At 39.1% G+C, this 12,861-nt stretch overlaps 1 protein-coding gene and 1 long non-coding RNA gene across 2 annotated transcripts in view; both read right to left on the bottom strand.

Annotated features, from left to right (window-relative positions):
• The window catches only part of LOC310753141, a 249,930-nt gene that overhangs the window by 208,926 nt on the left and 28,143 nt on the right, over positions 1-12,861 (bottom strand). The gene's annotated exons all lie outside the window — the stretch shown is intronic.
• Positions 1-12,861, bottom strand: part of UGCG (UDP-glucose ceramide glucosyltransferase) — a 33,854-nt gene that overhangs the window by 4,119 nt on the left and 16,874 nt on the right. The window contains exons 3-8 of the mRNA XM_083593744.1: positions 11,761-11,863; positions 9,575-9,676; positions 7,449-7,561; positions 5,954-6,132; positions 3,798-3,884; positions 479-668 (exon numbers count right to left, since the gene is read on the bottom strand). Of these exons, the coding sequence (XP_083449870.1) occupies positions 479-668; positions 3,798-3,884; positions 5,954-6,132; positions 7,449-7,561; positions 9,575-9,676; positions 11,761-11,863 (774 nt within the window). The remainder of the gene's footprint in view (positions 1-478; positions 669-3,797; positions 3,885-5,953; positions 6,133-7,448; positions 7,562-9,574; positions 9,677-11,760; positions 11,864-12,861) is intronic.

The raw sequence follows: 12,861 nt of genomic DNA, 5'->3' as shown, positions 1-12,861 counted from the left end.
TGAAGACAACAGGTGCCTGTGCAGTTTTTCTAGTCAAGTAATATATAAAGCAGAGAGAAAGTCGCTGAAGAAGACATGAAGCTTCACAAAATTGTGTCAGAACTAATATCCCAAAGGGGTATTGGCATAGTTGAAGCAGGTATTATGCTTTCAACATTGTTTCAGTGAGGCCTGCCAGCAAATTAATTTATCACTCTTGAAGTTTAAATACACTCTTGCCTGTCTAATGAGCATACCGTTTGGTCAGCCAGCCAATTCATTCAGTGAAAGCATTAATTACATAAGAGGCTGTCAGTGCCGTTTCCTCCAAGTGATGTCAGACTACAGCTCTCATTACCTCTATACACAGCTATTTACAATACGTCTTCTAACCAGGATGAAAAAGTTCTAACACATTTTTTAAAAGTTACGTCAATGATTTCAGTTAATTTAGAACAGTACACAAGTTAAATATAATGCTCTGATCAATACAACCTACCTGGACACCCCTGAGTTGAATGTAGTCAAATATAAACCATGCCAAACAGTGACACATAAAAAACACCATTATATCCCATCTGAACACATGGTGAACTGCCCATCCAATTATCAAGCTTGCAACAAAGCACTCCGATATCGGCTCACAGATTATTGTGGCTGGAACCATGTTGATCCGTAGCTTGGCCCATCTATAATTAAAAAGGGGAAAATGTATTTTAAACCTGACAATACTTGTCAAGTTATATTAACAAGATGCTATTTTATTTTAGATCATTTATAGAATGCGTTTCCATTGCAAATACCAAGGTTGTTAACAAAATAAAATCAACACAATGCAGCGATATACAAACATATCCAAAGTTCAGTAGTGTTGGTATGAATGATCAGTGCCCAGAAATGTCTGCGTGAGGAGTTAGGTTTTTACTAGCCAGCAGAACACCTGCACCTTATTTCCCCATTGCATTTTTGTGTTTGGGGACTGAAGGCAATAGCTAACCTAGTATTTGGCATGCACAACACAAAAAATATCTGGGATGTAGAGACAAGCCAGGGAAAATGCTGGTACAGACTGCTAAACAAGTGAAGGAAAAACAGCTGGAATTCTACCACTTTGAGCATACAAAGGAATCAATATGGAAGGAGAGCTACTCAAAAAGAATGAACATTGTCTTTTTGAATGCCAATGTTACCTAGGAGGAAGTGAGAATAATAATTGAAGAACCAACAGGAGACAAATGCCCTAGTTTTGTTTGGTTTAATAACTGTTAAAAAGGACTTAGGCTGCAATTATGAACACACTTTCTTGAGAAAAATTCCCACTGAACTCAGTGGGACTTGCTTTCAAGTTTATTTATTCTATTTAGAAGACTTCTCATAAAATAATTTATCCAGGAGGAGCATAAAAACCCACTATAATAAAAGCACAGTCAACATAAATACCCGAATGTAAAACTGGCACAATAAAGCCAGCAAACAATACTACATAGAAAGTACAAAGATAAAACGGCACTCAAATACCTATGTACACTAAAACCACCAACAGTAGCACAGGATTTAACACAGCATCAAAAAGACGTTAATGCGGGTACCAGCCAAGCTTCTCTAGAGAGAGCATTTCAGAGTTGTAAGGCCATCATCAAAATGCCTTCTTTTTTGTGTCCATCCTCTGAGCTTCAGATTGAAAGAGGATACAGAAGGGTCTTTGCACTACAGGTAGCTACATACAGGAAGTACTAAGTTCCCACACAGTGCAGGGCTTTATAGGTCCAAACCGGCACATAAACTAGGCCCAGAAATGAATCTGAAGCAAGCGCAGGAAAGAAAGGACCAGTGAGTTGCATTCATTGTGCCTGCTCACAGGTAACATGCTCACTGCCATATTTTGCACCAGCCGAAGTTTCATATAATACATTACAGCAATCCAAGCCATTACCAAATCATGCATGGTGACAGGTATCCATCCCTAAATAGGCTTCAAGCCAGGATACTAGCCTAAAATGAGGATACTTGAGCCTCCAATGACAATGATGGATATTTCAGAGAGGGTGTGACTCCTCCAGAAGAGGTTGAATCCCACTCATGCTGAGTGGGAAGCCCTTAATGTATCATGGGTGAAAGAATCATTATTGATTAAGATGTGTTTCACTCCTAAGTAGCTGCATGACCCAAACACTTTCTCAAGGTAGACATTTATAAAACAGATGCTTTCCCCATTTTGTCTTTGAAAAGCCTCATCTCTTTTGAAAAAATAAGAGGATTGAGAAGAGTGTCCTTTAACTTATTTCTCTCCCTCTGGTTTAACCTGATTCATTTCTATACAGTGACATTTTGCAAGATGGCATAGGTATATATCCACGTTTTTCAAGTGAAAATACCATTCTGGCTATATAAGGACTGGCACTGTCTCTTAATCAGCGGTAAAAGAGGAAATGGTCATTATGATACAGCATAACTATCTACAAATCAGGTTAAAATGGATTAAGATAGATTCATTAGTGTTACATTAGGAATTAAAGGGGGAAAGAGGCGGGGGGAATGGTGAGTGGGGGTGGGGTCGGGTGGCGGTGTTTCTATTTTACTTAATGTATGTGTGGGGTTTTGTGTCAGCGTCGCTTGTGCAGGTTCTCTTTACTATTCACCTGTGTTCCTTTGAACAAGACATCAAATGTATTTACCCAAGATCTAGTAAACTAAGAAAACTGATCACTTTGACAATGTCAATATTAAGAGTGTGGAACAAAAACAAGGTTACTACCACTCTGTGAATCATTGTAATAGATCAGGCAGGATAAACTATTTAGAATAGATGACACCACCATCTATCAATGCACTTAGTTGAAGAAGGCAGAGTTACCTCATCAAGAAATAAGTGATTTCCTCTGTTCTAATTCTTGAGAATTGTTTACAAAATAAACTAAACAAGGGCTCATTAATGAAACTGAATTGATTTATCATTAGTTTAATGACTGCTACAATTTTAATCACACTATATTGGAAAAGGTAGAAAAACCAGCAGGTTGGCAGTCAGAAATTGAAAACTGATCGTATTTCTATGCCAATACCAAGCCTTCCCATACTCATGTAGCCATACCACCACTAATACATAATAGAAAAGTACTAACAGACTCAAGGTAACTCTGACCTATGCCCAAGTACAGAAAAATCTGCCAGGAAAAAGCTGAGGGGAATCTCAAAGACTAGCCCCATGCCCCAATACAAGTTGTTGGGAATCACAAGTGTAGAGAGCACTGTTGCACTCAGATCCTGTTTGTGGGCCTTCCCATAGCCATCTGGGGGACCACTGTGAGAAAAGGATTATGTCAGGCTTTTGACCTGAACCAGCAGAGTTCTTATGTGTGTGGTTTTTTTGGTGGGGTGACAACTGGGTGGCTGGGAGGGGCATCAATGGAAGAATTAAATAAACATAGCCAAGATCAGACACAAGTCTTTCCACACAAACACACATCCAAAATGGATTCTAAAAAATGATGACTCAACGATGACTGAGATTGCTCAGGGAGCACAGAATGCTACCTTGTTTAGGAGGAAAAGCAGGAATGTGAGGCGGGGACAAGGGGCTACAACCTCGAACAGAAGCACTCCATGCTGCAACAGTTGCTGCAGGGCCCAGTTTGTAATTACTTTGCGTTAATGTTTCAAACAATCTCTTGTCATATATTGCTTTTAATGCTAATTCCTGCATAAAACTTTGTGTGAAATAGTAAACTGGTATTTAGCACTGCTGCAGATTGGATCAAAACTATGATCTACAATTGAAGATACCAGAAAATGAAATAATAAAAAGTTCAAATTTTTACCTGATCATTCTGGATTGAAACTGGGAAATTGAATAGGAACCAGAGTTCTGCATTGCAACTTGTGTGGCCATTCCAAATTTCCAGCCCCTGAAAATGAATGCACACCAAGAATGTAACCAAGATAACAGGCAACAGTTCTTGTGACCATTTTACTTCTGTACACTTGTCAAGGACAAACACTAAATTCGTTTACTGAATACGTCTCTTAAATGTTTATTATAGCTGTTAACAGTGCTTCTGAATGTAGCTTATTACTCTACTACTAGGGGTATGCAAAGATCAGAAGATTCTACTTGTATCTCTAGTTTGGGGAAGCTGTCCAATTTGTTTTGCAGTTACTCTCTGTCTTTTCAATTCAACTTATTATTTGGGACAGAATTAGATCTGTTAAAGATGAATTTGTTCTCCTTCCCATTCACTATAATGGAGAATTTATAAAACAGCTATAACTTTTCTTTTCACAGAAGCAGATATAGTTTGCAAGTGTAGCAGCCTCTCCAAAGCAGATTTAATCTGCAAAGTTGTAAGCAGATACACCCAGGAGTTTTCTGGTAAGCTCAGTTCAAAGTGCTGGTGATGGAATTGGGTTTGGCCAGGGAACCAGATGATTCCCCTCCCCCACCCTGTGGGCCAAACTTGATAGGTGGGTGAAGCCACTCACTTGCCAGTCACCTGACTATTTTGAAATCAAACAGTGTTGGTAAATGCACAGCCTCACAAACTGCTTTTCAAAGCACTCTGCAAGTTTGCAATCGTCTCCGCAAGACCCAATAATTAGCTGATTGCAGTAGGTTTCGCAAGACCCAGCAAAGTGCTCTGCAAGACTCCATTGTGGAACGCTTTATCAAGATGTGATATTCAGCTGATTGTTGAATGTTGTGAAACTAGTTTCAAAGCATTCTACAAAACCAATCATCTGATTGTAGCACCTTTCACATGGGCACTTTGCACATGGCCTGGTGGGCCAAATAAGGCCTGCAGGCCAGAGGTTTCCCACCTCTACTTTAAAGACATACAGTCATACCGTGGAAATCAAACAGAATCCATTCCAGAAGTCCATTCAACTTCCAAAACGTTCAGAAACCAAAGTGCGGCTTCTGATTGGCTGCAGGAAGCTCCTGCAGCCAATCAGAAGCCCCGTAAGCCCCGTTGGATGTTTGGTTTCCAAAAGAACATTAGCAAACCAGAACAATCACTTCCAGGTTTGCAGCGTTCAGGAGCCAAAACGTCCAAGTTCCAGAGTGTTTGGGATCCAAGGTACGACTATATATTTTGAACTAAGTTAGAAGAAAGAGTACCTTCACCTATGTAAGCTTGCCCATATGTTAATATTAGCTTTGGAGGCTCCGATTATAGGGCTGACAGCAACATCAATTTAAGCTGGCAGGCAGGAGAGAGAAAGTCTTTTCAGCTCTTGTTCCTTGGTTACAGAACTCCCCCCTGCCAAATTATGTGGCCTCTTCTATACAACTGTTTAAATGGGCTTTAAAAACGCATTTGCTTGTTTGTCTTGAAGGTCTTAATTGCTGCTGGTTTTGAAACTGTTGATATGTTTAAATTATTTTTATATGAACCAACCAGACCATTTGCTACACTAGTCAAGAAGTTCATAGAATTATAGAATCGTAGAGTTGGAAGAGACCCAAGGGTTGTCTAGTCCAACCCCCTGCAATGCAGGAAACTCAGCTAAAGCATCCATGACAGATGGTCAGAGGGTGAACTCTTTCTTATAAATAGGTTTAGAAGAATGGTTCACTAGCTTCACTGAACATAGAATCTTTATTTAAATAGCTTACAGATTAGTTTAATCAGTTTAGCATTATATTGATGTGAGTCAATTATTACTCGTTCACTCCCTTTAACACTTGCAACTGTGCTCCATTGTACTACTTAGGCTTCAGAAGTCACTGGGTTGTATTCAAACAAATCATATTCAACAGTAGACCTGCTGAAATCAATGGCCAAGTTAATCACAGCTATTCATTTTAATAGGTCTACTCTTGAGAATGGATACAATCCAATAGGCATGAACCAATAACATGAAGGCTGTGGGTTATGGCTGGGCTTGACTACGTATGCAAAGAAATTTAAGCAAAGCATGCAGTCAGCTTGAAATAATGTACTCCAAGGAGAACTTTATCTGAATATCATCTTACCTGTCAGCTATCGCTTTGGCCATAAAGTAATCCTCAGCAATGTACTGTGCAAAAGCTATGAGTCCTCCAGCCTGGTCCAAGACATCTTTTCTCATCAAGCAAGACATTCCTGTTACACATTTGAAACCAGTTACATGGGCAGAAATATATGTCCTTGGATGGGAAGTGCCAAAATATACCTGTTAAAAGAAAAAGGCAGGGCTAAGTAATCATCTATGGTTCTCTCCTATCATGGCAGTTTTCTTTAAGACTTGCATTCTTTGCTTACCAATCATTATGAATTCTAATCAGTGCAGAGACAGATGCATAATTAGTCATCTTGAAATTCTGCAACTGTTTGTAAAGTTTCGCTCTGAAAAGAAACATCTTACCCTTATGCAACCATTTATAGCTATAGTAACATCTGCTGCAAGCACTGCAGGAATCCCAAATGCAACTTTCCTTACTCAGGAAATTTCCTTCTACGATCCATAAAGCTAGAGCATCAGAGATCTATCACATGCTAAAATGGCAGGTATAGATCTATGAAGGTCAACATTATTCAGACAGGATAGAAGCTGTAGCACCTGCTACAGTAGCCTGAGCAAAATTTCTATAACAAGAGTTTTATAGTAGAAAAAATGGAGAAGGATGACAAGGGATAAGATGAGGAAAAGAGGTATGACAGATAAGAGTTGGATGCAGACAAGGAAAGAAATGCCTCAAAATGTTTCTTTTCACTTAGTAACATTCATCTGAAATTACACTAAACAATACATTTTTTGACATAAAGTGTCAGGTCCGAAACAGGCTTTCCATGGCAAAAAGTGTTAAGACAGAAAAGTTAGAACAGCAACACAAAAAGCAATGAAACATCAAATCAAGCAAGCAACAAATGCCCTGTGATTAGACCAGCAGCCGCTAAAGAAACTTTTGTTCCTTTACTGCTCCATGCCACTGCACATAAATTAAGTCTAGTATATTTGCCCCTGAGCAAAATCTCAGTCATGTCCGCAAATATAACAATTCACCTAAAGGAAATGTTACAGGCTTTGTTGTACTAACTACCAGTAGATCAGAATTCAAGAGTGTAGACTAATGGTCTCTCACCCCATATATTGCTTACACAAAAATACAGGGCACAGAAGAACAAAACAAACGACATGTGGACAAGAGAAAAAAGACAAATTCTAATGGATTTCTCACTTAAATGTCATTTGAAAGCCCAGATGAAAGGGCTGCTGCTATTATCCTTTTTCTATATGGAATTGCAAGCAATAAAACATTTCAATGTGTTTATTCTTCAACGATAACAAGTAAACTGGAATTTTGATTACAATAGAAGTGAAAGACCAAAAACCTGTTATTAGTCATGCACATTTTTCCTACTCAAATAGCAGTGCTTCTTCTATACTTTTTGAGCTTGAAAATGTGACTAACTCATGGAAATTAAGTATATAAAATAGGAGGAGTGGAACAATTTGGAAAGAAATGAAGAGGACAAAAAGAAACTCACCTGTTCTAGAGTGGCAGCAAAGCCCTGTCTATCTGCAACATAGGGCAGGCCATGGACCAGTCCAACTTTTTCAGTCATTTGATTGGCCATATCAGTTAGTGTATCTGGCGTTACTAAAAATGAAATGTGACTGTGGTTTACATCCATGGATTAATGTTTTTAAAAGCTTATGGATTTACATCCCAATTGTGTCTCTTAACTGGCAGAAAGCTTCTGTCCACAGAATGGTAAAGGAAGCCATTTTCAGCTACTCCCCATCCCTAAATTTGCTCTGAAGGGCATCCAACCCTCTGCAGAAGATTTATGGGGGTGGGGAGCTCAGGGGAGAAGGGAATTGCTTAAAGTGGCTTCCCTCCCATTCTGCTGATGGAAGATTTACCATCCATTGAGCAACACCACTAGATACAATCCTTATATGTTTGGTAAAATATTGGTCTTCTCAATAATATCCAAGTTTTCAAACAGCAGTAGATTATTACATATTGTTCGCAAAATAGTAACAGGAAAGAGTGATAATTCCAAGAAATCCTTTACTCTTTGTTTATAGTTGGTGACAATAATCTGAATATGAGTATTAGGTTGAAATCACGGGGTGGGGCGGGGGGGAATACTAGAATCAGGGTTGGGACCTGGATCCTTACCTCCCCCCACCCACCTGTCAGTCACCTGACATAATAAGTCAGGCAACAGCTTCAAAAGGGATCACTCTTGGCATCAACTACTGATCAGTGCTGACAGCATGCTGCTTCACAGGTATACTGTCAGCACCAATCAGCTGACTGACAGTGCACACTTAAAGGCCCTCTTTGAAGTCCATCCTCAGGCACAGTTTGGATTCAAACTGCATCTGCAGACAGACATTTTCCTCTGTTTGCAGGCATGGTTTGAATCCAAATTACAGTTCCAAATGGACTTTAAGGCAAGCACTGATGATCAACTGATCTGTGGAACTTACAAAGCCCTGCTCTGCTTTTTGTAAGCACTGCCAATCACTGATCAGCACCGCTTTAGCCCATGTTTCCATGTCTCTATCTGCCCACACCTCAAATCCAGTATGACATCAGGTGCAGGGCAGGTGAGGAGGCATGTGGGCTGGAGGTCTGTCCCCCACTGCAGCAGAAGATAAAGACAACCATTACAGACGCTTCAATTTTAAGAGTAAGAGGCAAACACTAAAATTCAAATTCAACTGCTTAAAGTGTTGCTCAGGCCTGGAAGTGTTGGATCTAGAAGACTTTGTCAGATAGTTGGTTAAGTAATGTGTCTTCCAAAGCTCTGGCCAGCCTGCTGACACCTACCATAATGAGATCTTGATTGAAACAGCAATAGTAAGAAAGGAGGAAGCTTGCTGGTTATTTCTGAGGTGGATTTCAGTATCCCAGTAGCTACAGCAAAACACTGGGCCATAAAAAACATTTCACAAGATGCACCCGCTACACTAGATACAGCAAGCAAAAGGTGCAAGATGTTCTACTCTAATGCTGATTCAAGAAAATACAGGTTTATTACTCAAGCTTCATCCAAGTGTAATACATAAAGCAAAGCTGGCAGCAGAACTAATCCATGCTGTAAATTGAGAGAACTTATTTTCCATTTACATGCCATTCCTTATAATACCAGTTGTGGACGACTCTTCTGGCGAACCAGAGCAGTGCACGGAAACGCCGTTTACCTTCCTGCCAGAGCGGTACTATTTATCTACTTGCACTTGACATGCTTTTGAACTGCTAGGTGGGCAGGAGCTGGGACCTAACAACGGGAGCTCACCCCATCGCGGAGATTCGAACTGCCGACCTTCTGATCGGCAAGCCCTAGGCTCTGTGGTTTAGACCACAGTGCCACCCGCATCCCTAAAGACAAAATACTCTAAACTTAACACAACTTCACTTGTTCACATTGGAACCACGCTATTCTTGCTTTTCCCTACCCCTTTCTGTCTATGCCCTACTATTGACCAGTTACTCTGAAATCTGAATTCTAAATTCTGCTGTCTTTTTTACCTGTCTTACTTGACTCTGTCAAGTGCTATGTACATGGATAGTGTTCAAACAGCAGCAAGATCTTTAAGAGCATGTAATTAGGAAACATTTTTTAAAAACCTACTACTGCTGATGGTACACACTTACCTCTTATACCACTATCACAGATCCATATGAGATCATACTTGGCAACTTCATAGGCTGGCATTAAATTGTTGATCTTTGGGTTTATTCCAACCTTCTTCCCACCTGAAAAAAACAAAATTTTTGTTATTTGCACAAATCATGCATATGTTTTCGGAATATACTGCTCAGTAGTGCAGTGAGGGCTGAAAACTACAGCTCAGGTTGGGAGCCCTCCTAAATTACCACCAGTTTGGCATGTGGGGACAGCAACAAACAGGCCCTGTATCAGCAGATCCTGCATCAGCAGCTCAGCTGACACTAGGGCCCACCAGGACTACAGCATACTTTTGTTCTTTCATAGTCAGAGACAGAATTACAGGTGCTCGTTTCATTCTTTTTGCTTTAAAACATACCACCCTTTTCTGCAACAAAATGGTGCTTATTCTCAGGTAAGCATATTTAGCACCAGGCAGTGCTTTTTTTCTAAAAATAAATGTTTAGAGGTGTTCTCATTTTTCCTACTCATATTGAAATACTGCCCCTCAATGAGGCCAAACTTAGTTTCACAAAAATGTTTAGGGGTGTGCGTACCCCTGCATCCCCCCCAGAAAAAAAGCACTGGCATCAGGGCACCAGGAGTAAGTTCCAGGGAATCAAGCAAAGGGCCTTCTCGGTAGTGGTGCCTGCCCTGTGGAATGCCCTCCTATCAGATGTCAAGGAAATAAAGAACTATCTGACTTTTAGAAGACATCTGAAGGCAGCCCTGTTTAGGGAAGTTTTAAATGTTTGATGGTTTATTGTGCTTTTAATTCTGTTGGGAGCCGCCCAGATGGGAGGGGTATTATTATTATTATTATTATTATTATTATTATTATTCTGTAATCAAGATGGTGCTATGATTTAAAATGTGAAACTTTTTCTTTCTTTTTACAGGGTTAGCAAACTGTTTTACATTTCTTTCTTTCCTCTAATATATGATGGTGGGGGACAGGGTGAGAACAGAAATGCTAAAATTGTGCTTCACAAGCAAACTAATTAATATGTACGGCTATCTAAACCACCACCACTCACCCAACAAAGCCATTAAGTCTTGGTTTAAAATTCCCCAGTTGCACCAGTGATACTACTTTGCAAACAAAAATGGAGATGAAAGGATACTTCTCAGCTCAACGTTAATATGCTCTGCTATCTGACCAGGTTCTCAACCTTAATGTTACATTTTGATCTAGCTGAGGAGACAATAGTAGGCCAATTCCAACATCAGCGTAAAGATGGGTTGAGTAAGACTGGGATTGGGAATCAGTGATAGAGCTCTAGGATGTTTCTGCATAATCTGCAGGCGTCTATGGATGCCTGCAGCAAGCAACACAGGGACATAAGCATGGATAAGATGGCATCTCACTAAGTGCATCCACATCTCTTAAATGGTGCTGCTGTACAAATCAAGCCCATCATCTTCTATTTACTAAACAGCTCAGCTGATACTACAATAAGCAATAAGGGGCATGGTCAACTTCTCTATTTTGCCACTAAGTGTATTTTGTTGGAAAGCTGAGAATAATATCATCCTTTACAGCAAACATGCTTGCAAACACCTTTGCTGCATTTCCACAGCTGATTTCCACATATACTTGCAAGACATTTTACAAAAGGAGTGGTTAGAGAAGAGAAACTGCAGATTTCTTTAAAATTTAAAGAAAGCAGCCATTGTCAACACAGATCCAGAATTGTTACTGCTACATGGATGCTTTCCTGAAAACTCAATTTCTTTTAAAAAATGTTTTGTACTATTTTAATTATATAATTGTACTTTATTGTTAAATATCACTGTGAAATGTCCTGGGATATATTGAAGGAAGGGCAGTATACACATACAAGAATGGATGGATAGATAAATAAATAAATAGGGCATTCAAGCTATTTCCATTTGGAACAGTGTATGACAGAGATACATTTCAAAATGGTAGGAATCTTTTAATTCTAGATTTATATGGAAGGAGTCACCTGCACAGAAAAGTTATTTTCAGCGCTGTTTGAATTTGATTTACTGATCTTCAACTCTGCAGCAAGAATGCTTTACAAACTTCTTGACCAACAGTACTTGCATATTAACATATTAAGCTTTTTTAAAAAATCTTTTGGGTTCTGTGCCAACTGGTCCAATCTATTCAAAGGCAACAGCATGACAGAACTCTTTCCTCACTCACCTATAAATAGCCTCGCATCAACATTGGGATATTTGCCAAGGAGCTTTTTACACACATCAATGGCAGGATCATCATGATCTTGTACACAAAGAAGCACTTCAAACTGTGAAAAGAGATACAGTGCAAATTGAGATATATATATATGAGAAAACAGTTTAATGTGTAATGACAAGAATAAAAAAGGAGAAGGGTGTAAGATGTAAGATATTTGATATTACACTATCTTGTTTGTGAAAGCAATATTCTTAAGCTTTCCTCATGAGAAGATAACATTTGTTTCCTCTAGAAAACCTTAGACATGAGCTTTTCTATAAACAGAAATGGAACTTCACAGAAGGTTTACATTTCTGACAGGAGTTCTATGTGCACTGCTGCCATAATTTGCCCAACAGTTTCCCTAGTTGAATAAAAAATAAATAAATCTGTTTTCCATGAGTCCTATGCCACAGAAATCCTAGAGCAGCAGAATTCAGATAAACTGATATAAAACCGAATGTGCCAGTGCTTCCCTTTTTTTCTTGATAATCTTTTATTTGATGGTTTCACAAATTCAGCCACTAATAATGCAGCCATCAAGCCCTTTCCCCTTGCCCTCCAGAAACCAATGAAATGCATTCATTCATTTCAGGATGTGACTATATCTTTTGTTCCAATTAGGAAAAATAATCAAGAGACATGGAGTAATAGTGCAGACTTAATTTTACTCAGGATATAATTCAACTACTTTCCCAGAAGAGAGCTCAGGTGAGTAAGATTTTAACATAAATATCACTATACAGTTCCTGCTTACCCAAAAAGCTGCTGAAAAAATAATAATCATATCTAAGATGGGTAAGCTAACGAGGCTAGATATATTCTACATAAAGTATATACTGCAAATTATCCTTAAGTATTGATTTTGCATAAATGTGAATGGGGATGGGGAAGGTTGACCTTAACATTCTGAATCAGCATTTTTGATAGCAGACAATAATGTTTAACTGACTCACCTTTCTAAAATTCTACCATTACAATAAATGTCACCATCACTTGGATTTGAACTTAGGTCCAAAATACCATAAAGACTGCTTGGGCCCTTCTATCTTAGCTCAGTCACTGAGA

The sequence above is a fragment of the Podarcis filfolensis genome, assembly GCF_964270895.1.
Source record: "Podarcis filfolensis genome assembly, chromosome: 17".
NCBI lineage: Eukaryota > Metazoa > Chordata > Lepidosauria > Squamata > Lacertidae > Podarcis > Podarcis filfolensis.
The sequence above is the reverse complement of the archived record's forward strand: the minus strand, read 5'-3'. Positions and strand labels throughout refer to the sequence as shown.